We start from the raw sequence: 24764 nt of genomic DNA on the forward strand, positions 1-24764 counted from the left end.
CCACAGAGGAGTCAGATCGGATCAAAAAGAAACCGACATAGTTAGAAACTCGCTACATCATACTGTTGGAACCGGTTCGGCACATACTCTTCCACACATGCACACAGTCGTCTCTGTTCTCACTTTCGTCAGGGGAGAGAGTCTGTCTTCTCTCTGCAGCAGGCTTCTCCTTCTCATTGCTCTCTCTCTCTCTCTCTCTCTCTCTCACTCTCTCTCTCCCCTCTCTCTCCTCTCTCCCCCTCTCTCTTGCTTTGTTCATGCTGTGTTTGCTGTGCTCTCTGTCTGAAGCAGCGCCACACTGGAGCACTAATGAGCAAGGCTGAGAGCAAACCCAACACAGATCTCCCATCAGCTGAGGAGCAGCAGCAACTCTGACAGCGTCTGAGGCCACAAGACGAGGGACTGATCTGCAGTCAGCGGGGAAAGCAGCTGTAGGAAAAAAAAAAGAAAGAAAAGAAAAGGCAAATGACAGCCCTGGGAAAGGCGTAGGAGAGGTCGTGAAGTAGCTTCAAAGGCAAATTAGCAGTCAGTTGAGAGAGAGTCAGAGGAAAAGGGGGTTGCTCCAGTGTAAGAAGCCCGACCTTCTCCACGCTCGGACGCTGACCCTCAGTGCACTTTTTCTCTTTCTGAAGACGGTGGACGTTCCCCGCCTCCTGGAGGAGCGCAGCCATGGAGGAGATGCTCACCTGCAGCCGGAGCCCTTTCTCCCAGGTGTTTGGGCGTCAGGGTCAGCTCATGCAAGCCAGTGAGTGTTGCATCAAATCCGCAAAAATGTCACGTGCATATTGTTAGATTCTTGATTGATTTGCATGCAGTGTTTGAATAATTGATGCACCCTCTGTTCCTTTTGTATTTACACTTATGTCTGAAAGTACACTCATCCAGCAGCACTGTTATGCAAAATGAAGGTGTTTAGGGAGGCAACAGATGAAAACGTGTGTCCCACTTTTACCAATAGGAACTAATATTTTTGGCTCTTTTTAAATAGCTTCTGGCAAAATGTATTATTCAGCTCCCTCAATATTTTAAATCATGTTTGCCTTTTAGAAGCAAATAAGTATTTTGTCTGTCTACTCTGTTGGGAAATTGCTGTGAAGAGAAAAAGAAAAGACTATTCTATTTCATTTCTGCCAATCCAGGAGGATTTCCTCAGACATATAGGTGCTGTATTTTTAGCCAGAGCGATTATTGAAACATTTCTAGCGTAATGCCGCTTGACACAGCGATGTGTTAATGTTGATAGACTGTGATGCTCCTTTCGTGCACAAGAGAGATGTCCGGTGTGAAAATGTGTGCGCTGGATCCGAGCTCACTTTTCATGGTACAATCCTTTGATCTCTGCCTGACTGAACATGCCACAGGTCTAAATAGAAAGGGGGGGAAAAGTCCCCAGCAGGTTTAAATAACAGATAATATTCAGTAACTGTAGAAAACAACAATATAATACAATCTAGTGAAATAGCCCTGCAATAAACACCTTGATCTGAGCAGGAGAGGTGTCACTTAATTACTTTATCATACAGAAGTGGATGCTGTTTGTCCACCTGGCCAACAAAATACCTTTGCAGCATATCTCACGCTGCTGATTGAATTTGCAATGAAAAATACATTATAGTTGCTCCTAATTGCACCTACATACCATGTGGGTTTTTATTAAATCAGTATTTTCTGCACTGTGAGTGCCCGACACCCTCAGCCTCATTCAAACTCCGCTCATGTTCGCAGAGATATGTATTATTTGGTTATGTGACTTTCGTCAGTGCGAGCTGCGTGCTTGACTTTGACGCCTCTGTTTTCGGGATCAAACCTCGCAGCACGACGAAACCCGCCTCAAGTGTTGTTGAGGGAAGTGTTACAAGGTGTCACATTCTGTAATTCCTAAAACAGAAAATGGAAGCCCTTTGGCCACGGCTCGACTAACGCCAAGCGCAGTGAGCTGTGATTTCTCACAGGTTTGCTGCAGATGTAGGTGATTGCGTGTACATGCTCGGACTTGCTGGGCAAGTTCATGCACTGTGGTGCAGAAATATCCTTTTTTTTTAAAGGAGTTACTTGTGCTGAGCTGATCTTTACCTTGTCTGATTTTTATTTTCACATTCATCAATAAATAATGGCTTGCTTTTAGGCTTCTGTTTAGGAAGATGGTGGGTTTTTCTTGGCTCTCCTCAACGCTGGATATGGAAGATGTGTTTTGATGACATATTATACGATGTCTTCTTTTGAATGTCTCCTCGCTCCTCTGTTGATTTGTTTATTGGTTTGTTTGCCTCTTAATCTTGAGTTGTAATCAGAATGGCCTAGATTGGATAGGTTCTCTAATTTGAATGATTGAAATGATTAGTCACTTATGCACTCATCCAGGCACAGGGGGAGAACAAAGCAGGCGGCGCAGCACAGTGGAAAAAAAAAAAAAAAAAAATCAAGAGAAAAAGACACGACCGGTTAAATGTTTGGAGGCATGTCAAGCTTCCTTTGTGCAATGAGCTCTATCGCATCCTGAAAAGCTTATTCACTCTGAATATTCAGCTGTTCTTCTACATTTATTTTACATATGCCCATGAGGTGTTATTGTGTTCCTCCTCTGCTGCTGCTGCTTCTTCTTCTTCTTTTCCCCCCACCGAATTCTAACTAGACTTCAATAATTTCAAACTGTGGTACTTCTCCACCTACTTATCAGGTGAGAGTGTTGGGTGAATTAAACCCAAACGCCACTCTCCGGTTTGTGAAAATGACATTATCGTTGCATGTGTTGTGATGAATTACAGTCAGTCTTGCGCTAGCCCAAGTTATCTATGCTCTTTGAAGCTTGTGCTGCATGTCTGTGATTTGGGATGTGCGAGCGAGGGTATGGGAAGGGAAGGAGGGGGGAGATGGAAGGGGGGAAAAAAAAGGGGATGGGGGAGAGAGGGGCAAGAAAAGTGAGCAAGCTGCAAATTGTGTGAATAAGAGATGGGTGTTTTATTCTATTTTTAGCTACAACCTTACATACTGTTACACAGCTGTTGGAAGGCTAATCCACAGCAGCACTGGCTCCTAATATCTGAACAGTAATTATAAGGGGAGGATTTTTTTTTGTTATCTTTGGCTGTCACCCATCATTGGATCAGGAGTCCCTCAGCTATATGCAAAAGGCCTGCTTGAACTGCACAGAGAAAATCCATTCCACGAGTGTTGCACATGCCCAAAGACTTGAATATAAACAACCTTCTGGTGGTACCCTGGCAGAATAAACACTTGACAGATTTTTTTTTTTTTTCCCTTTCTCATGAATCACGTTCACGTGGCAGTGCCAGGTGCGTAATCCTGCCTCGGTTCTCTTACTCCCCACTGATGGTGTGATTTATGCTGTGTTCGGTGTTGTGATGTCTTGTCACAAAATCCCTCAGCAGACGGTGCTCCCGTTTGTCAAAGGGAGGCAGGGGGGAGGGAGGGGACCGTGACAATTCAGTTTTAAATAGTTAAAGTACTTGGGGAAAGTTAATTTCTTATATTTCTGACTTTTCAAGGTTAGTCCGTTCAAGGAAGGTAAGAGCAGTATTCCTACCAATTACCCATTGGGTATAATTGTGCTGTCACCGACTCTCTCTACATGTTCCTGTAATGGAAATTAAAAGATTTGTTCCTCTTGAGGATCAAAGACGAGTCTCAACACTGTCACGGCTGTTTAAAAAGCCAATAAGAGAGAGCTTACCACTCAGAAGCACAAAATGATTAGAAACTTAGGCTGCGTAGGCTTTTGATAGAGGTGTGAATCAATATAATCACTTGAACAGATACTGAGGTTTCTGCCTCTTAATACTCACCTTCTGGCTGTTTGAACAAAAGCTTCCTCTTGTCTCATGTCGTTTCTTGACCCAAATTGCAGAAATCAGCCCCATTCAGTCTGAAAGTACTCGTAAATCAGCATGTAAAAGAGGATCAAACACTAATGTTGACTGTATTTCCTTTGCTTTCATTTATTTGCTGATTTCTTCAATAAATTTGATTTGCTCCTTTGTCATGGGAGAATATACAACTTTGCCAATGTTTTTCTACTTGCAGAACATAACCGAAACCCGTATAAAGAACAGAGCAACTGACAAATAAGAATACAGATTACAAAGCATGAATAAATACTCATTTCTATTCACACAAGTTATCTGATAAAAATCTGAGCCCCTAAATATAAAGAGCCGATTGTCACCGACAGGGTTTTTATAATGACTTAATCCCATTTTAATCAAGGATTCACTCCCGATGAGATTGTGACTTTCAGGGATGACATTGGAGTTAGTTTTAGCAGACAAAGTTGGAAACCGTTCCCTTTTCTTACCTATCACTTTACCCTTGAATATCCTCTTAATACCTCAATAAAGCGTCGGTAAATCCCCGCTCAGGAGAGGTGAACGTGATTCGAAGTTTTAATATGTGACCACTGCAGGTGTAGAACATATTTTGGGCTTCTTTGATGTGATTAATTCCTCTCCTTCTTCCACTTGTGTTATGGTTCCAGCACACTCGCAAGATTCCTCACACCTCCTTTACCCGGTGGGCTTTCCTGCAGAAAGAGATTAGCTTCATGCTGCTGGTGTTGCTAATCATGTAGAAGGAGTCACGTTGCAAGAGGTTTGGTATAGCCAGTGCGTGCACTCGACAAGGTAACTTTTTTTTTTTTTTGCCTTTCCACGTGGCGAGCCACGGATTTAGGCTGTTTTCTGGAATCTCGTTTAGTTTTTTAATTTATTGCGTTCGCTCTCAAGGGAAGCTGTTGATGGGCGAAAATGAAACGCTACACCGCTGCGACGCCGCAAAATCTTGGCAATGGACTCTTTCGCGCATGCTGTCCTTTAGATGCACGTTTAGATGAAATCATGTCACGTTAATTGAAGAAATGAAGCCACATCTCACAGGAGCAGAAAATAATTCAGGTGGTGACAGAAATTGCTGCCACGACTCAACAACTGTGCAGTACTTTGGGGGGAACTTGCATAATTCCAGTGTTTTGCAGTTTTTGGGATGTTGGAGTAATTGAAAATGTGTTTTTAATTTGTAGCTGTCTAAGATATTTTGTAGTGCATGTTGTAGAATTTAAGGATTACACCGTAGGTTGGGGTCCTTTGGGGGACTTCCTGGTGCACATTGTGCTGATTAGTACTTTATACTGTAACCAGCAGGCGAGGTTGTACTCAGGTAGCTTATTTTTTAATGCAGCTGAGTTGCATAATGGTGTCGTTAATCCTTGGGAATATTTAATATTCCTATAATATATGCTGTATTGTGTAATAAAAACTGTTAACATCATTTCTGGAGCTCCGTCTACAAAGAGCATAAATAACGTCTGGGAAGGCTTAACTTCCTCCCTGCACACAAACATACATCCAGTCAGAGGAAATATGGTGTTTTCTCTCCTCTGCAGTATTTTGGCTTATTGCAGCATAACTCTCCCAATATTATTGTGACTGTAATAACCTCTGCAGCTATTTGAGCCTATAGTTCAGGAAAAAAGAAGTCCATATTAGCAGTGATTTTATGAAGCCAAACATCAGAGGATTTGTTTTTCTTTTACCTCACAGGAGAATAATTATGTAACACGCGCTGATGTACTTTTTGTCTAGACTTGTTATTGACAGGTCAGTCACAGATGAGCGCAGGTCATCCGTGTGCACCAGTGGGCCGAGTTATCTTCACATGAGCTCAGAACCACTGTATTGGTATCCGTGATGCTAAATCCCAGCAGGGAATCGGAGCCACGAATATACAGCTCGGTTCCTCCAGCCGCCCATGCAGAAGACCTACGAACTATACTTTTTTTTTTATATGTAGATTAAGGGTGCTTGAAACTCTGCAAATCTGTCCTCAGTAGCAGCAAAACGTGGATGGAGTCGTTCTGGGACTTGTTCTTACAGCGGAGACACCCACCTTCCCAGTTTATTATTCAAAGGACCTCGCGGAGGAAAAAAAATGCTGTCAATGCAGTCATTTCAGTTGGAGCGGTGGACCATGGCACACCTGGCACATTCTGAAAAATTTACAATGCGCCCCCCTCTACCGGTTCCTGTGCCTCGAATTGGACATCTCGAGCTTCCATTAACCTTCAGATGAATGAGCACGCTGCCAGAGGAACCCGACTGAAAACAGAGTTGGGGTCAGCAGGCCTCGTCTTTGCATCTCCTCCTGCGCTTGTCCTGTCTCCTATCCTCCCACTGAAGCACTCCTCTGATATAAAGTTTATGTGTTGACACAGGCTGTCGCGCATAAGGAGACGTCCTGAATGCAGATTTTAAAAAACCGTGGTGGCGTTTTTGCTTTGTTGGAGTCAGCATTTTCCAACACACTTGGGACCAGTATGACAGGAGGGTGGGGGGGTGTGAAAAAAAATACTGTCACCCACCGATTTTATCTATTGGACAATGAAGGCTGTAAAAGAGTTTGGTACTGTGAAGATGTGATGCAGAAAGTGTGGAAATTGCTGTGCTATATAAAGCCATAACATACCTTCAAGGACATTACAGGAGATGATATCTGTGCTCTGGGGCTTCACACAGATGTCACAACTCATGCATTCTGAAACATTTTACTTTCTCTGCCTGCTGCTCCACTCAGAGCGCCGATGTTTGCATTCGTTTTTTTTGCATATCGCTGGTAGGAACGTGCCATATTAGGTCCATCTAAAGCTGTTTAAAATTGGGATGGATATATAGTTGTGTTAAGGTGAATGAAGCCAATGAAAAGAATGCGTTAAAGCACACGTAGCCACAAAACCACTGAATAATGGCTATTTTTTAAGCAATCATCTGTACAGTTTATATAATAGGGATGTGGACGGGCAACTAAAAGCACAAAATGTGTGATATATTCTTGTTGAGAAGAAGTGACATGAAGTTGTATACTTGAGGCTATGAGTAAAAGTCCCATATATTCCCTTCACCACCGCTGTATTGAAGCAGTGGCGGAAATCTTACACTTATCCCAACTTTAAATAGCACCAAAGCTGTCAGTGCTGTTTCTTTTTCCTTTTCTAATTTATTCCTTCACTGCGGCACATTTTCAGAGGAAAAACTTCAAGACCGAATTTCGTGAAACTCGGTGTAGAGGTGCAGAGCGGACAAAGTAGGAACCCACTGAATTTTGTCTGCATGTAAATCACTTTCAATAAAACGACAAGATTGGACATGAGAGTCTGGGTGACAATGGTTAATCCAGATTTCATTTGTAATTCAACAATGGGAAAAAAAAGTATTTCTTTTTTGTTTTACATCAAAAGTGGAAAAAAAATGTTGGGGAACAAAACCCAGTCTGAAACATGGCACATTTTTGCATTTTGGAATCAAAAACAGAAGTCTTGTGGCTTTCTTGTTATTTCACTTTAAACCCAAAAACTGTTTTGTGTGTGTGTTCAAGCAAATGATGAAAAACCTAAACTCAAAGTGTCTAAATCTTAAATTCCTTTTATCGTTTTTGATTTCGAACAGACTGTAGATCGGTGAATGTTATGAAAGCATGGCATCTATTCCAGGATAAGGATGGACGGATGGACGGATGGATGGATGGATGGATAATTAGAAGACAGATAGATCTACTAAGGCTACATAAAGATGCTTATTCGTTTCATTTAGATATTATTTACCATTTTCTTGTGGAAACAAAAGATGAATAAAACGTGGGATTTTATAAAAGAACATAAGAGCTACTTTCATTTTTGATTTCTAAATGGAAAACAAATCGAAAACTAAAAAATTTTTCCACATTTTTTGATTCTTACACCTGAAACACTTATCTAGCTTTGGTTTTAAAACATAGAACAGGAACACGTGTTGTTGCTTTGTTTTTTTAAAACCATTTTAAAATTACGAGTGAATTTATCCATAATGTTCACTAATACCTGTACCCTACTAGCTCAGATGACCCCATATAAACTCCAGACATTCTGTCTTTACATCCGGTGCAACAACCCATGTTCAAAAACAGCATCCTAAGGCTGGCGAACCAAACACCAATTAGAGGAAACGGGTTAGACAAATGACACATTCATAGTTTAACAGAAAGAAAACAAAGCAAACAGAAAGCAGCAAGTGGGAAGATGTTGAGAAGACACTTTGGCCACAACCTGACCGGATGAACTCAACACACGACGACTGAAAAATTGATTTTGGCTGGAATCAAAATTCTGCGCGTCTCCTGCTAACAGTTAGTGAGGTTAATGAGTTCTCTAATTTCCACTGTGGGATGTGTGGTTTAAAGGAGGAACCAATGGCAGCAGGGTGAGCCTGCTATTACAGGGCGTTACAACACATCTGCCCAGTGGCTTGGAGTTTAGTGTAGTGATCTAATTACGTTTCAGCACAGAGGAAAGCAGAGAACAAAGGCCTGCTGTAAGGTAAGGCAGTTAGACTCGTGTTTGTGAACAGTTTGCGGAGCCTCAGTCATCAACATTTTGCCAATAAATTGAGCAAATGAGCGCCCGTTTGTGTTATTCCTGACGGAGGTGTCAGGCCTGTAAATTTAAATCACCCATGGATGTGTGCGTGATTCACTGGTGTACATGAAGCCTTTGATGTTCCCTGACTGCAGCTGATTTCACGTTACTGATTCAATCTTGCATTCATGCGTACAGGGCCTGATAAGTGAATAGCTGCCTGTTTAGAATATGCAGTCTTGTGTTTTCTTTTTGGACTGTGCTGTGCTGCTTTTGGTGGCAAACAGTCGGAGTTTCGATCAGGGTTTGGAGGTGAGAGGGCATCTGAGAGTGGTGTTGTGGATCAACGAACAGATTTCCACTTTCTTTTTAGTTACTGAGCTACAAATGGATTACAGATTAGCCGATTATACTCAATAGGTGACTTAAACTCACATATATACAGTGACCACTCCTACATATTTAGTTTGGCCAAATGTGAGCGAGTAGTGTTTGCAAATGGTCACTGAACTGTGTCTTTTTCTGGTAGATTAATCATCTTTTGTGTAAATACATACTTTCACACCTAGCCACAAAAGACCCTAATGAACCCCTTTGTGGCAGGAAAAGCACTAACGACCCATATAACAAGGGGGAGGAGCAACAAACCCCCAATTGAAACCAAAACTCGGATGTTAATGGCTCCTTTAGGATATAAGTATCTGGAACTCCAAACTAGTCAGTCAGAACTGATGAAGCCTCTTGGATGAGAGGTGGAACGTCTTCAAGTCCAGTTGCTATACGATTAATCCACCAGAGCAACCATGACCTGGATGACTGAGAATCTTCACAGACATGTTCACTGCTGCTTGACTTCAGGAAGAAAGGATCATAGTAAAATTAACATTAGCCACATGGAGGTGCAGATTTTGCAATCAGTACTGGCCCACAGACTACAAGGCGAGACGACTGCACGATGATGCATTTTAAGTCAACTGTTTCTTATTCTTCAATCCATCCACACATGAAAGTTGGACAGATATTCCCTCTTGCATGTCTGTGTGCCAGTTCCACTAAACCATGTCCTGGAACAGCTGATTAATTAACAGGATTTGTCAAGGGGCATTTTGCAAGTTGTACTGGTCATACATAGTAATAAAGAAACAAATACATGAAGATAAGAAGTACTAAAGGCTAGCGGTGCTTAAATCGGGGGTTAGCTTATTTTGAACAATTATTTGGAATCATTTGAAACTGAATATGACATTTTTTTTACAAACAAATTTACCCACGTCAGACATTAAGTCTTCTCCCTCACGCTTAAAACTCTCCACAACCCGAACAGCAAGAGCAGCCAATCACAGGCACAGTAGAGTGACTAATGAGTTTGTCACCCTTGTAAGAAGACGGTTTGCAACGCGTTATTGAATGATGTGCATCGGAGGAGATGTGGAACTGGATATATGGTGACTGAAAACTAAGCAGGCATACGCTGTATATCTGCAGACACAGAAATGAAGGAAACAGGCGAGAAGCTGGAGATGTGGTGTCCCTCTACATCTGGATATATTGTTTTAATAACTTCTAGATGTATAAAAGCAGGCTGGAAGAGGAGAAACAGGAAGAATTACTGTATTTAGTGATATGATTATATTAACCCAGAATTAGTCCATCAAATACACTGATATCTGTGAAAAATGATATGTTTACTCAAAGATAATGGATTACTTCATGGTTTTAATACACGTGATTGCAGGTGAAGCGCTCTTTCGCCCACTTTACTGGCACCGTTTTGAAGCGAAGGAGCAAATTTATGCCGTTTCCTGCAGGACACAATAGTTCCAATTTGCTGCTAATATGCATTTCTGCCAACAGAGGAAACAGTCCACAGGAAACTCACAGCAGCGTGTAGTGACTTGATTTTTTCTGTTGACATCAGTAGGCAAGTGGTGTACCAACCTACCAGTCGGCTCTCGGGAGGTTCTGTGATTATCCTATCAGCCGGTGGTGTTGCACAGCAGCCGGCCACAAGCTGGCAGGGCTGGACGTCAGCCAGCGACCAAAGAGCTGCATCCTTTAACTGCTGCCGCTCTTCTTCACTCACGGACTGTGACACAAACAACATGATTTGTACAGAAATGTACGGCCGATTTCAGCTGTTTGGTTTAGTTTTTGAAACTTCCTCAGAGTAAATGCAAAGTGCTGATGTTAATCTTTAAATGTTAGCAAACCACAAAAAGCTGTTTTATAATCTTGTTAAAGCAGACATTAATTGTATTAGATGGTCAAAAAAAATGGATTTCTGTTCTCTCAAATCATCCTAACTTTGCAGAAGATTTAATACGACTATAGGAATAGAATCTGTTTCTAAATGAGTACAATTTCTGCTGCACATTTCACATCCTCTGGCATAAGTTTTCCCATGACGTGTTGGGGTGTAGTACAAAGTCACAGAGTGCACTGCGGAGTTTCTCGTCAGATTCTCCTCCCCACAATAGATTTATAGGATTCTGAATGTCAGGTTAACTCTGACTGATCGGAGCGGGAGAAGCTCTATTTTAAGAGCAAACAATTCCCTCTTCCGGCTCCTTTTGCGAGTCGCCCGTAATCCTCGCTAAACACCCAAAGTTAATTGTGTTTGCAGCTGTGATTGTTTCACAGTGTGTCTCATATTCTCTGCCACTGAGATGACATGTGTTTCTTTTCCTGTGTCGTTGTTTATTTATTTATTTACCCCCCCTCCCAACCCCCAGTTTGCTGCATTTATCTTCGGCGGCAGGTGGATGATGCGTCAGCGGCGGCGTGATTCTTGTGCCAATCACGTCAATCCCAGTCTGTAATCCTTCACTCTCCTGCTTCTAAATCCTCACTTCAGGCGACTGTGCTCTCCCATCTAGACAATCCATCTCCGCCGAGCTTTCCTCTGTGAGACGAGAGATCATTGATGAGTGATAAAAGCTTAGACTTTAATCCCAAACACATACAGGATTACAGAACAAATGTTGCACGTTTGAAGGGAAGCCACGGTGCCTCGCTGTGACTTCAGGTGGGAAGTTTGGCACTTTACTGGCGGTGATAATCATCCAAGACACTATCCATGAATGGATTTCAAATGAATTTTAATATTAGAGGAGTCACTGTTAGACGACTTCTTCCGCTTTTGAAGAACATCACAGCGTTTTTACTTCTCGGATACTTTTCATGCATAAAATGTTTGCGGTAATTTTCATCTTGTAAAGGATTCTAGAGTCTAGAAGGTTTCCAAAAGCGACGCGCAGAGGACTTTGTTTCGAGTGCACTCGACTCAGACCCTCCGACTCCCACCCCGCACTTTATGTCATCAACACTGAAAGCACAGAGCTCTGTCTTTGGCACTCAGAAATTATGTTCAAACATTTAATTCCCCGCACTAGATAAAGAGGGGAAATCACACCGCAACCCTTGGCTTACATGAGCGTGTTGGGAAATGAATGATGAAACCCTCCCCAGATGAAGGCCGGTAGCTCGGCTGCTCTCACCTCCTGCTGTGCTGCGCATTCAATAAGCAAAACACACAATGCTTTTGTAGAGCAGAAAGTCTCTGCTCCCTTCTTCTCCCACACTTAATTCAGCCTGATGACATCGACTAAAGAGAAAAGAGATGGAATCCAATCCCGTAGATGCCAGCACTTGAAATGCATTGCTTTTATGGCATGTTAAAAATCAGTGCAGGGCAAACATAATGCCTCGCTGAGTGTACAAAAAGACTGATGAAAGAATAAGGATGCTGGCTTATTAATGGGACTTTTTCTCCAGTCGAATTTTTCGCTGCATTGCTGCTGTCTGGCTGATTAACGAGGAAGGCATTAAGGATTTAGAATTTACGCTCTCATTAAATTAAAGCTGAATACTCAATCAGGGCTACTTTTTAAACATTTTTTATAAAGCGTCAGTTGCAGGTTCTCAGGCAAAGAGATAATAAAAATGATAGACTGTATCATCTAACCAAGGTTAGAGGAGTATGTTTCATTCTGCGGATGTGTCGAGGCTTAACATCTCACCTTCCACTATAATTATCAGAGGCCCTGCTGCCTGAGGGAGTAATATCACTCCGGCTGAGGTGTTAGGACGGCGCAGCGCAGCAGGCTGCAAAACCCCACAGAGACGCCTGAACTCTACCCAAAGAACCGGGCAGACTCTGAACACCCGCGTTAGCCGCCGGTGACTCCAACTGCAAGTTCTGTGACAAATTTCAGAAGGAATCCAACTTTAGAAAATGAGTTATTTGGAAGTTTTGGTGTACCAGAATTACATATAAACAACAAAACAAGACGTTTTCATCCCTATTGTGGAGTTATACAGACACTTTAGAGATTTTTGTTGTTGATTTTCTTGCTACCAAAACACTACAATAGAGATAAAGGGGGAAAAAAACACGTCTCATTGAGAAATACATTGCTGTGAATAGTTTCACTTGAAGTATTTTCTACTAAAGGATTTGTTCTGCAGAGACATGAGCAATGTCTTTCGTATCCAGTATATTAATATATGGTCATGTCTGCCCAACAGTATCAGTGTATGGCAGCTGGGGCTGAATGATTTTGGGGAAAATATCTCACTAATTTATTTATTTTTTTAATGTTGCAATTGCGATTTCATATGCAATGCATTTACTTTTAGGTCAAATTTCAATTTAATATTCACTTTGTGATAGATTTAAGATGCGATGGAGCATCACCACATGAGACACCATCAAAAGCGCGACTGTCACACATGAGGCATGGAGTGAATTTGTAAAACCACTGATACGACAGTTTAAATCCTGGCTCAGACGTACTGCATGATGTACGAGGTGTGGCTATTAAATGTTTAGACTGGGCGTATGTCAGTCAAATCGCAGTACACTGTATACAGTACAACAAAAATCTGTAAAAACAACAAAACATTGAAAGTCCTGCAGCAAGAATACCAGAAACGTTCCCTAAAAGGCAATGGAATTCTGCATTAGTCAAAAACTGTAAAACTGAAAATAACAGCAGCAAAATAACAGCAAATATCCATCCATCCATTATCTGTACACCGCTTAATCCTCACTAGGGTCGCAGGGGCCTGGAGTGTATCTCAGCTGACTCAGGGTGAAGGCAGGGGACACCCTGGACAGGTCACCAGTCTATCACAGGGCTACACTTAGAGACAGACAAGCACACTCACATTCACACCTACGGACAGTTTAGAATCACCAGTTAACCTTTTGGACTGTGTGGGAGGAAGCCAGAGAACCCAGAGAGAATGCACACGGGGAGAGCATGCAAACTCCAGGCAGAAAGATCCCGGGTGTCCTCACCGGGACGCGAACCAGAGACCTTCTTGCTGCGAGGCAACAGTGGTACCCACTGATGCACCTTGCAACCCCAGCAAATATCTGTAAAATAATATGTTTTAGCTGAATTCAACACTGTAAAATTAGTGGTATGTAGACATAGATGTAAAATAACAAAATTACCATTTGTAAAAAATAATAATAATTAAGGGTTAGCATGTACCTTTTTTTCCCCCCTGTGATTTCAGAAGTTAGTATCTGTGATTCCACAAAACAGCGAATATCTGTAAAACAATAAAGTGCTCGATAAAATTTCCAGCAAAAGAAAAGCCCAGTTTTACAGTGCACATTGGTAAATTGACAAAAATATACAACCCCCGAAAGTTTCAATCTGTTCAAATTAAACAAAATTGAATCACAGCGTTAGTTTCATTATTTGATAACTGCATCTTGTATATTGCAGCCTTTGTGGTTTGCTAATTGCATTGTTTCAAATTGCAATTTTGATTTGAAATCGATTTGTTGTTCCGCTCCTAAAGGGAGCTGCAACTATTGTGATTTTATTTATTTGTATAAAACCTACAGTGTACAGGTCAAATATAAAGATCACCATTTTATGAACCGTACTGCAAAAGTGCTTGGAGCTAATGTGCATCTATAGTCCTCTGGCAGGTCAGATCGAAAAGCACGATAACACAACGCGCACACAAGACACACAGTGCGAAACTTACACACAACCTCTCGAATGTAAGAAAGTCATGAGGACAGAATGTCAAAGCCGGTGAGAGCAGAGGTGAACAGCTCTTAACACACTTTTTAAGTCGGTAGTAAAAGTGCTGATAGGAGTGCGGCCCCGTCTCCCCCGTCAGACAGGCTGTTCCATTGATTTGTGGCCGTTTCAGAGAAAGCCGATGCGGCACGGGTGAAATGGTTTGGTTCAATCTCATACGGAGGATATTACCGAGGATCTAATGAAACACACCGAGTGAGTGTAGAGGAAATCAGGCCAGGCCTATTAAAGTTTCATAAACAAAGCACAAATTTGAAAATAATCTTGAGTTCACAACGCTCTGTAAATTGTATTCCTCCGGTACCTTACAGTGATGGCGGTGTATTGACTTTCTGTCTTCGGTTTTTATAGTTTGCTTGTATAAGGACTCAAGAGGTCTTATGATTGTTTCGCCGGCCTGCCCCCAGCATGTAATGCGATACGCCGGTGCAGTATGGCGACGGATCATAGCGTGCATGAACATCTGTCTCACGTGTGATCTTTTCCACTGCAGTTGTTGGTTTAGCAGCTGAAAACGTAAGCTGCATTTACATGTATGTTTTCATAACTGATTAATCTGCAGATCTCCAAGTTTGTGCTTTTAAAGTGCTTGTTTTGTCGAGAACTCACGATGAAGAATCCGACCTAACACATATAAACTGTCTGACATGTATTTGTGTCAAAGCACCACTAACAGTTCTCCTTCTTTTCTATTGGAGTCATAATGTCCTACAAACCCAGGCATGTGAAACCAAGTCTGCATCACTAGACACCACTAAAAGCGAGAAAACATGCTTTTTAGTGCTGATAAAGGATGTCTCGATCATTATTAGATCACCTAAAGCACTTGTTCTGCTTTATCATGTCTTTGCAACCGCTGCAAAAAGAAAGCAACACAACACAGCAGTTTTAATGAACGTTTCTTTGAGTTGCTAGTGCTTTGAAGTGATTTAAATCTCATTTAATTAGACCATTTCCCTCAATGAAAGTTCCCCCAACATTCGCTGTTAACACTTAACCCTGACGGAGGAATGTCACTGCACATATAATCCCCCATGTTTATGCTTCGGCAGAAGCCTCCAGCCTCCAAAGCCAAAAACCAGCAGGGACGATAGCGAAAGCCGTGGTGTTGTTCACGCCGCCACCTACTCACATTACAGAGTGCCAAGCTCAGCAGCATTTCCACTGACCAACACCTTTGCTGCTGCATGAACTTTCATGAATATTAATATTTCAGACATGGAGAAAAGGGGAGGATTTCGCATCACGAGTTGGGGGTTGTTTGCAGTTTTAACTGAAAATGATATATTGCGTGCACTTACGTATGCGAGGGATGTATTTTTTTTGCATTTGTTTTCCATTAACTGCTGATACAGAGTTCAGAGAAAGTGCATAATCCTGTTAGGAGAACATTTAAAATGACTTCACAGAGAGAGAGCTTTTTTTTTTGTCTTTTAAAATTCACACAGCGTTCAAAAAATGCCGTCCTGCGGATGCGAGGTGTTCGTGCAGAGCTCAGAAGTTTAACTTTGAACTCAAAGTCAGAGGTCTTCCTCCTGGGATTCGCGTCTTAATCATCATAGTCGGGCAGATTCAACAAACAAATGAACGCCTGTTTGTTTTTTTTCTTCACGCCAGGCACAAGCGGAGATCCGTCTGCCTCAAGATACTTGTCCTAGATCCAAACTTTGACAGTATTTACAAAAACAGTTTTATTTCAGAGATACGAACAGCAAACTCTCAGACCACCCAGCATCTACAAAAAGAATTTTCCCACAAAACCCAGAGAGTTGACATAGCATCTCATCTAGATTTGGCTCTGGGTTTATGTGTATTGAATCCTTCCTGTTTTTGCAGAGCTTTATGTCGGCTGTGACCGAAATCAAAAGCGACTACAAAGCAACAGACACCAGGCTTTGAGTCTGTTTATGAGCCGACATTGTTAAAGAGAGGGAATTATTAGAAGATGAAGTCAATACACAAACAACGGGCATCCAGAAATGCTGCAGCTGCTGTTTCTTTGTGTCCAGATATCAGATTGTATTACGCTGAAACCTTGTAGAACCTCGAGCTGCTCTGTAATCCATTCAAGAATTGAGGATGTTGTTACAACCGGAGTGGAAAAACACAAGAATGAGGACAGAGAAGAAGAAGAAGAACGCCTCAGTCATGAAAAGCTCAGCAGAAACAGGAGGGAATGCATTTCTCTGCTGGAGGGAGGAAATGGGCAGATATGGTGAGCCGGTGCCAGGTTTTTCTATCACGGGCAAACACACACACACACACACAAACACCCACGTACACAAACAATTTTAAGTGCACAGCTATCCACCTCCAGGAAACCACATCCCATCTCTGCTGCTCTCCCTTTATTCCGCCCATTACAGCAGTAACAGATACGATTAGTGGAGTTTAATGAGCTCTGCAGAGATGTGAGTTCTGCTCGCTGCTCTCTGCTTCACAGCTACAGAACCCCCGGGGTTCGGCTGCACCGAACGAATGATGTGTGCTCCTTCACTGTTTGCGCCAAACCCCTGTCTCTTTAATCATCGGCATGTAAATCTCGTGTGGGTACCGCCAGTGGGATGGCGTTCTATGCCGGATGTGTCAATGCTCTTAGCTGGTAGTTTATTCAAAAATCTGTCCTGTGTCCATGTTTGGCTGCAAATATTACTGATTGCAATAATGAATGTGATCAGTTGTAAGCAGATTACCCCAAAAACAATCCGCATCCAACAGTCCAAAACACAAAGATGTTGAATTTACAGTTACAAAAACATAGAGATAAGAAGCGAATCCTTGCAAATCAGCAAATATCAAGTATTTGTCTGATGTTAAGGCTGTCCTGTGTCCATGTTTGGATGCAGATATTGTCGACTGTGATGATGAATGTGATTAGAATTAAACAAATTAGCCCAAAAACAATCTCCTCTCAACAGTCCAAACCCTGCAGATGTTAATTTTAAACTATACAACAAAGAGATAAGAAGTGAATCCTTGCAAATCAGCAAATATTCAGTGTTTGATGTTAAGGCTGTCCTGTGTCCATGTTTGGATGCAGATATTGTCGACTGTGATCATGAATCTGTTTGGAATTAAACAAATTAGTCCCAAAACAATCTCCTTTCAAGAGTGAAAAACCTGCAGATGTTAATGGTGCAGCTGTAAAACACAGAGATAAGAAGTGAATCCTGACAAACTAACTGTTTGCTTAATATTAAAGCTCTACTTCAGTTATTTTCACACTTAATCTGCCAAATATTTTCTCTAGTAATTGTTTTGTCTTATTTAAAAAGCCTGAAATTGCAAAATCGTCTCCTAGGAATTGACAGTCTGTTCATTATGTGACACCCAAAAGCCAAAATGAGTCACTGGTCCATGAGTTCGCTCTATTTCCCTGAATGTCTCTGTGCTTTTGCTAAAATATTTAGTACAGTTCCTTCAAATTAGATTCACGTATTCCCTAGGAAGCCTTTTTTTTTAAAAAAGCGTACCGTAGTGCCGTAAAGGTATTCAACTCCTTTCCGTTCCTGTGGATGTGAACGCCACGTTTCTATCGGGGTCACGAATCTTCAGTCCCATCACTCAGACTTAAACTTGACATCAATTGTCGTGCTCCTTTTCATGTTTTATCAGCTCAAGCCCGGGAACGTTTCTCACCCCAGTGATTTGTTTGATTTGCATTCGTTTCACAGTGTGATTAAATTACGTGAGCGCTGTAAACATCGTTCGACTGTTTTGGCTGCACCAGGCGAGGAGGTTTGGTAGGCCGGCGTTGCGGGGTTCGGTTGCTGCCATCGGGGGGCAGTGTTGCATCGCGCTGCTGCCGATCCACATCATTGAAGTCTCATTGCATTCAAGAAGGTGGAATCTGTGCTGTAAAATGTTCTGACTGACGTGAACCCCTTCATCCGGTCTTCCTTACTTTGTGGTTTTCGGCCCCAGTCGCCTTTTAGCTGCAGATTCAGAACATCACCTCACTTCTTTATTTTGTCCTGTCAAATTCAAATAAGATTCAAAATACCCACATTCCTTAAGTCAATTAAAGCCCTCATACATATTCTTCATCACTGAGCAAATCGAACAGCTTCTCAGAGCCCGGCTGCCTAAAATAACTATTATTATGATGTTAATGATGCTGTTTAATGATCTCACACATACTTGGGATGTAGACTTTCATTAATTTTTATCTTTACACCTCTCGCAGCCCATCTGTTCCATTTGGCAGATGTTTAAGAGGTGTGTTATTTTAAGTTGTGCTTAATTGTGCACACAATAAACCACGAGGTTCCAGCTGAGTACCGAAGGAATTAGTTTCATCAAGGTGAACACAAAATGAGAACTCCCTGTGTGGATACCTCCATTAAGTGGCTACTGAATCTCTTAATTCAACCTCCCATGGAAAGTAAGCAACAGTCCTATTAAGACCTTTTTTTTAAATTCACTTTCTATGTCTGGCAATAAACAGTGAGCAAGTTCTTTGACGGAAAAACCCACATAAACCAGTGTTGGTTCATTACCTGTAAAAGGCCACGGCTGCTAGATTTAGATTGTCAGAGAATACAGAAAGCAGCAAAACCTGCAGCATTGAGAGCATGAAAATAACAATTTCCTTCTTAAAGCTCTTACTCGCTGCTTAATATGTTGCGTGGAGATTTAGCGCTTCAAGACTGTCCTTCTCCGTTCACCTTGCAAATAGGTGAGGTTGTGCCAGAAATCCTGCTCAGGAGAATACATTAGAATAAGAAATGTATGATAATGTTATTCACAACTTGAACTGAATTATATTATGATTTCTAACACAGAGAGCGAAATGTTTCCCCTCTCTGAAAATGCACGTTAGTTAATGGCCGCAGTGAACAATGCCAACAGTATTCGATACTATTTTGCATGCGGCAGACGCTTGATGTGCAGTTTCGAGTCAAGTTTCTTGATACTTCACACTTAAATCAAGAACTTGGATGAGTGTGACTTTGTACTGTGTGTGTGGCGCAACAGCAGCAAGTGTAAGTCTGGCATCAGAAGTACCCCCCAAAAATGGATTTTGGCTCATTGCTCTCCGTATTTCTCAACATTTCTCCAAGATTTCATGTGTGCTGCGAACAATCCCCATGAAATAAGCCCCTTTTATCTCGACTTTAGCCCGACTACTGCACCTTATCCTATTAGGTTTGCTGCATACATTCTTTCAAACATTTTTCATTGGTAGTGATCTTATTTCCTCTGGCACCCACAGTTCTCCCTCCTGAAAAAAGATAAAGGCCTGATGGGACGCCACTGTGGCCTCTCCTGTTCATTTGTTGTGCTGTACCTGCACTATAGGAGGACATGTAAGGCACTTTGAGATTTTTCTATGCCGGCAAGACCCAGTTACAAGGAGAGAAAAAAATAATAAAGAAAAGGGAGACGACAGAAAGTGGGAAAGAGACAGAAAAGGCGCAGAGACTGAGCTGGAATGACAATTTTATTTTCTTTGCATCTATTGTAACCTAACTACTGCAATTTCATCTTTATTTTTCCTTCCCACTTGCGCACCTCTGCCTCGCTTTCATCACTTTTCATATTTGCTGAAGGCGAGCTGCAGGTGAAATCTATTTCAGGTTTTCAGATGAAGACGCAGAATGACAATCCCTGCAGTTTGGTGCATTTTGCATCCTTATCCTCGGCAGCCGTCGCTCTTAATTACTCCGTCACGGTGATATATTGGTTTATTTAGCAGAATATCACAGAATATGTACATTGTAAAGACGTCTACATGTGGCGATGTGAATTACAGCTTATAAAACTGTATTCTATAATGTTTTATGATTGAAGAAATAGTGCCTCTAAGCATCAGATTCTATAATGTGATTAAATATATAGTCAATAAATGTTTGGTTTATAGTGTCAGGAAGTATAATGTGTAGGATGAGAGAGTTGTCCTTGATGAAGTGTGTTTATGTGGAAATCAATTCTTGTTGATAACACCTTTTAGGAAAAGCATCGCTTGTGTGCTTCATTAAACTGGTTAATAGTTTGTCAGTGAAACGACGCCTCCCAAGCTTTTTTTTTTTTTTTTTTTTGGTTAATAGTTTGTCAGTGAAACGACGCCTCCCAAGCTTTTTTTTTTTTTTTCTTTCCGTACCTCGTTGCTTCAGAGGGGCGTAATGATTGCAGTATTGACGACCAGACAATCATTGTTTGATGCTAATTATGCAGAGTAAAGGCTCCCGCGTGTGTGGGATCCACCGCGCTGCTACAAAACATCTGTATTGATTTCTGCGTAAAGTGCAGCTTTCATGATCGATGGCTATGAATTCTAATTTTATGACTGATGTTTACATAACGCTGGCAGTTTATCTGATCTGTTGTTAGTCTTTAAGAGTCTTCGTCACACTGCATGATTTCATATGCAATAAATAAATCAATGATTTCTGTGATAATAGGATCGGACTGTAAGTCTGCTGCAATCTGATGAAATCCAGTATCCACGTTTATTCTTTTATGGCGGCTGTAATGATCAAGTTTTTGACTCTAGTGTTGAGGTGTAACTCATAGCAACTGGACTTCAAGAATAGTTTCTAATATATATGAATATACAGAAACACCTCAGCATAATGCAGTCCAGCACCACCTTCAACTTTAACAGTATGTTCATGTGAATTGACAGATTTCCAGGAATGTGGATGTTAAAGCGTAGCATTGCAAACTAGGACTGAACAATTAATCGAAATATAATCACAACTGCATTATATTTAAGTGCAATTTCTAAATTGCGACAGCTGACATTGTTGATGAAGGTAAAATCGCGGCAAAATACCATCATAAATGAAGTGTTCAGGTGCTCCAGAGACGCCTCGACCTAGAAAATCACATTCTCTGACAAGAGAACGAGCTTGTTTGGCGTAAACGGCACAGAAATTGCATCGTCATTTTTATAGATTTTTAGTGAAAAATGCCCCAAAAATTCCTGTTCTTACTAAAATCTTGATTCATATTGAACTTGAAATATCTGTCAGAATCATCACAGTATGACTTTTTTTTGTTGCACTTTGATTTTAAAGGTCAACTTTAGAGCAAAGCTGAATGGAAGTAGCTTGCACTGTTGTACCTCACATCATTGCCTATAAGAGTATTTTTTTTGTGTATCTACCATTGTGTGTCTGACATGGTTATGGGTATTTCGTGTGCAGAAGACTCAAAGAGCTCTTGAGCAAATAACGTAAAGCCCAGGAGGTTTTTGCACACAAGGAATTTGCCTTGAGTTTAGCAGTAAACAGTAACGTATAGATGAAAACAGTGGTGCCAGTCAGTGGACTGTAAGAAGACAAATAAGAAGCAGCATAACAAGTCAAATTAGCAGCAAGTGTTTAAAAGGGATTATGAGTCAGAAAAAGTAGCGCTCCACTGATCTGATCTGCTCTCCCTACTCACAGTGGTATAATTGGAGCCACATGTACATGCTCACATCGTTCCTGCATGTTTTTGTGTTTGGCATTTTCCCCTTCATATCTGAAAGCTGTGCGAGTTCAGCGAGTTCTCAGGATACAAGTTTGAGTCAGAAACGCATGCACATCTGCTATTTGCCCAGTAGAGGGCACTAAGAGTAAGCAACTGAAATCACAACTGTGGACTGGGACCACCAGCCAGCTTCACATACATACTGTGTGTTTATGTAGCTTCCACTTCAGTTCAAAAAAATAAAAAATAAATAAAAAAAATGCTGAAATTAGCCAGAGGAGCAGATGTGGCCTTTTGCCTTTAAATCAGCCGCAATTAAATATAAGCTGAAAAGGGTAAAGAACAAACTCTCACTCTCCAGCTTGCTGCCGTTCCACATGTTTACGCGTTCAGACAGTGTTTGGAGAGCTGAACTGGCCGGAGAGTGTCTGCGAACTCGGGCGACAACCAGCCCCTGCTCACGTATTCATTATTCTGACGTCTGCTCCACTCTCACCTCGAGGGGACACAGTCTTCCTCTTCAACTCCCTCGTTCCCTTCTTATCTCTGCCGCCTTCAGTGCCGACTTGTCAAATTTCCTACTCAAAGCTTGTTTGCTTGAAAATGTCAGCCACGGTGAAAGATTTTTTTTTTTTTTTTTTGGTGTGGTTATGTAACACATTAATCTATGCTCTCGCTCTTTCTCTCCCCCTCTCTCTCTCTCTCTTTTTTTTTTTTTTTTTGCGTGGGCTTTTGTGTCTGAAAGAGGCTTTATATTTGCATCCTGAAAAGACTCAATCCAGATGCTTGGCCTAAAATCATCCTACTCATATGGATTTAGTAGGTTGCATTTCTTTATTTGGAAGAAATGTGCCAGCGAAGGATTCCGGGCAAAACATAAGAGATTTATTGGCTCAGAGTTTGCATAAGGTGACCTCTGGACACGAGGTCAATCCTTGATCACTGCATCTCCGTCTCCCTTTGTAACCGACAAAGCCGTAAGTTTGAGGCTTTGGAAAAGTTTAAATGCTGCAAAAGATGGATAATGAGGCATTAGGGGTTAGCCTAGCAGCTCATGAAAAATACAAAAGATACTTATGCTAAAAAGGCACAAAAATATGGAAATTGCTTTTTCTTCGACTCTTTCATTTATCCAACGTTTCCACCATGTGGGTGGCCTCGGAAATACTTGCGGCGACCTTTCAAAGGCCGAGGGGTCGGTTGATGGCAAATGGGAAGAGTGTTGAGGAAGTCTGTGTGTGTGTGCGAGGAGGAGGAAATACAGTAGGGGTGGCTGTTTTTTTTGTTTTTTTTTTTAAATGTGGGAGAGGAAACCTGGAAGGAGAGGTTTGCCAGGGACACACAAGGGCAAGAACAGGGAAACAAAAACAGGATGGCTCTCATACCGACATGGAACATTGTGGACCAGAGAGGGCGTTGACGGAGAAAGTCAGTGACAGTAGGAAACTGTGGTCTCCTGTTGTGTTATCTCTGCTGTTCCTGCTCAGTAGGAGGTTGGCAATCCATCCGCAAAGAAACAACAAATATGTGTGTGCTGGTATGGCAAGGATTCCACCATCAAGCCTCCCTGCACTCCTTAAGTTCGCCGCACTAATGACAGTAAAGACAAACATGCTTTGCACGAGAAACGGCCCATTTGTGACCATGGTTTTTATTTGCGTGTGTCCCTCTAGCCGTGCAGTCTCTGAACAGCCTGAACGACCAGATTGCGAGCTTCATGGTGACTGGACCCAAGCCCCTGGAGCAGGAGGAGCCCCCCTTTCCTCCTCCTGAGAAAGAGACGATGCAGAAGTCCATGACCCTGATGAGGCACCTCCTGGTGGATGCTCAGGTACGCAAAACAGCAGATTCATGAGCTCACGTGAAGGCAGGTGCAGGCTAGAATTCAAGGGACTGACAAAGTTGTTGGTGGCTTCAGGTCCGGTCCAACTTTAGGTGGGATCCACAGAGTGACCGGTGTTACAGGCTGGTCAGACCACAGGGTGAAATTTTACTGACATCATTCCATTTCAGTGAGAGCGTTGCAAATGGGGGAACTTTGATGTAGAAATTTGCACAGCTGCAGTTGATGGAAGCTTTCATTGCGGCTCCGTAGCACATCCTGGGAAAAAAAAATCACCACCTTTTAGCACCACGTATTTGAAATAAATCTTGCTTGTGCCTCTTTGATGGTGGGGTCATGACACTAGATATAGATCCTTTCAACTCTAGAAGCAAGAAACTGCAGATGATGTGAGAGAATTGATCTACAACAACTGATTCATTTCTACGACAAACTAAATGCTTTTATTTTTTGGAATCCTTGTCTGTCAGAATTTGAGTATGCAAACATTGGTGCAATTTTCTGACATTTTAGGCTGGATGAGCGATCGTTAGGTATATGTGAAAAACAACAACACAACAACAGGCAATTAATGTGCTGTGAGATTATCAAGACTGTTATAAACAAATTAAAACTGTTATAAATGGTGAAATTGTGATATAGCGAAATAACAAGATGTAAAATTAAGACAAACAAAATTATGCTTCATTAATCCTTATACTGTTAATTTTTTCTCATTTATTCTAATTTAATATAGAAAATAATGTAATACAGATATAGTATGTAATATACAATATAATATAAATACATTTAATAAATAAAAACCATACATTTTTGAAATTCTGACAAATTTACAGACGTGTTTAAACTGTTGTTTTACGCCAGATAAATTATTATTATTTATTTTTTTTTTAAAAGGAAATGTAATATTTATTCAAAGTTACAGATTTTTAATGTTATTTTACATTTGTTTAATTTTGCAATTTGATTAAATTTTTTTTGGCTTGTTTCAAAAAGATGGGAAAAAAAATATAATTTTTTATTTTATTTTTATTTATTT

At 41.4% G+C, this 24764-nt stretch overlaps 1 protein-coding gene across 1 annotated transcript; it reads left to right on the forward strand.

Moving 5' to 3' along the window:
* Window positions 1-669: 669 nt before the first annotated feature.
* Window positions 670-23737, forward strand: LOC103353016 (putative uncharacterized protein C1orf196). Its single transcript, XM_008275758.1, has 2 exons — window positions 670-745; window positions 23556-23737. The coding sequence occupies exons 1-2, from the start codon at window positions 670-672 to the stop codon at window positions 23735-23737; spliced, it is 258 nt and encodes an 85-aa protein (XP_008273980.1).
* The last annotated feature ends 1027 nt before the right edge of the window (window positions 23738-24764 follow it).

The sequence above is a fragment of the Stegastes partitus genome, unplaced genomic scaffold (assembly GCF_000690725.1).
Source record: "Stegastes partitus isolate 25-593 unplaced genomic scaffold, Stegastes_partitus-1.0.2 Scaffold58, whole genome shotgun sequence".
Lineage (NCBI taxonomy): Eukaryota > Metazoa > Chordata > Actinopteri > Pomacentridae > Stegastes > Stegastes partitus.

Bases quoted from the DNA above. Each gene is read 5' to 3' on its own strand.
- LOC103353016 (XM_008275758.1), top strand. From the start codon at position 670: ATGGAGGAGATGCTCACCTGCAGCCGGAGCCCTTTCTCCCAGGTGTTT. The intron at 746-23,555 runs GTGAGTGTTGCA...GTGTCCCTCTAG, and splicing joins GGGTCAGCTCATGCAAGCCA to CCGTGCAGTCTCTGAACAGC.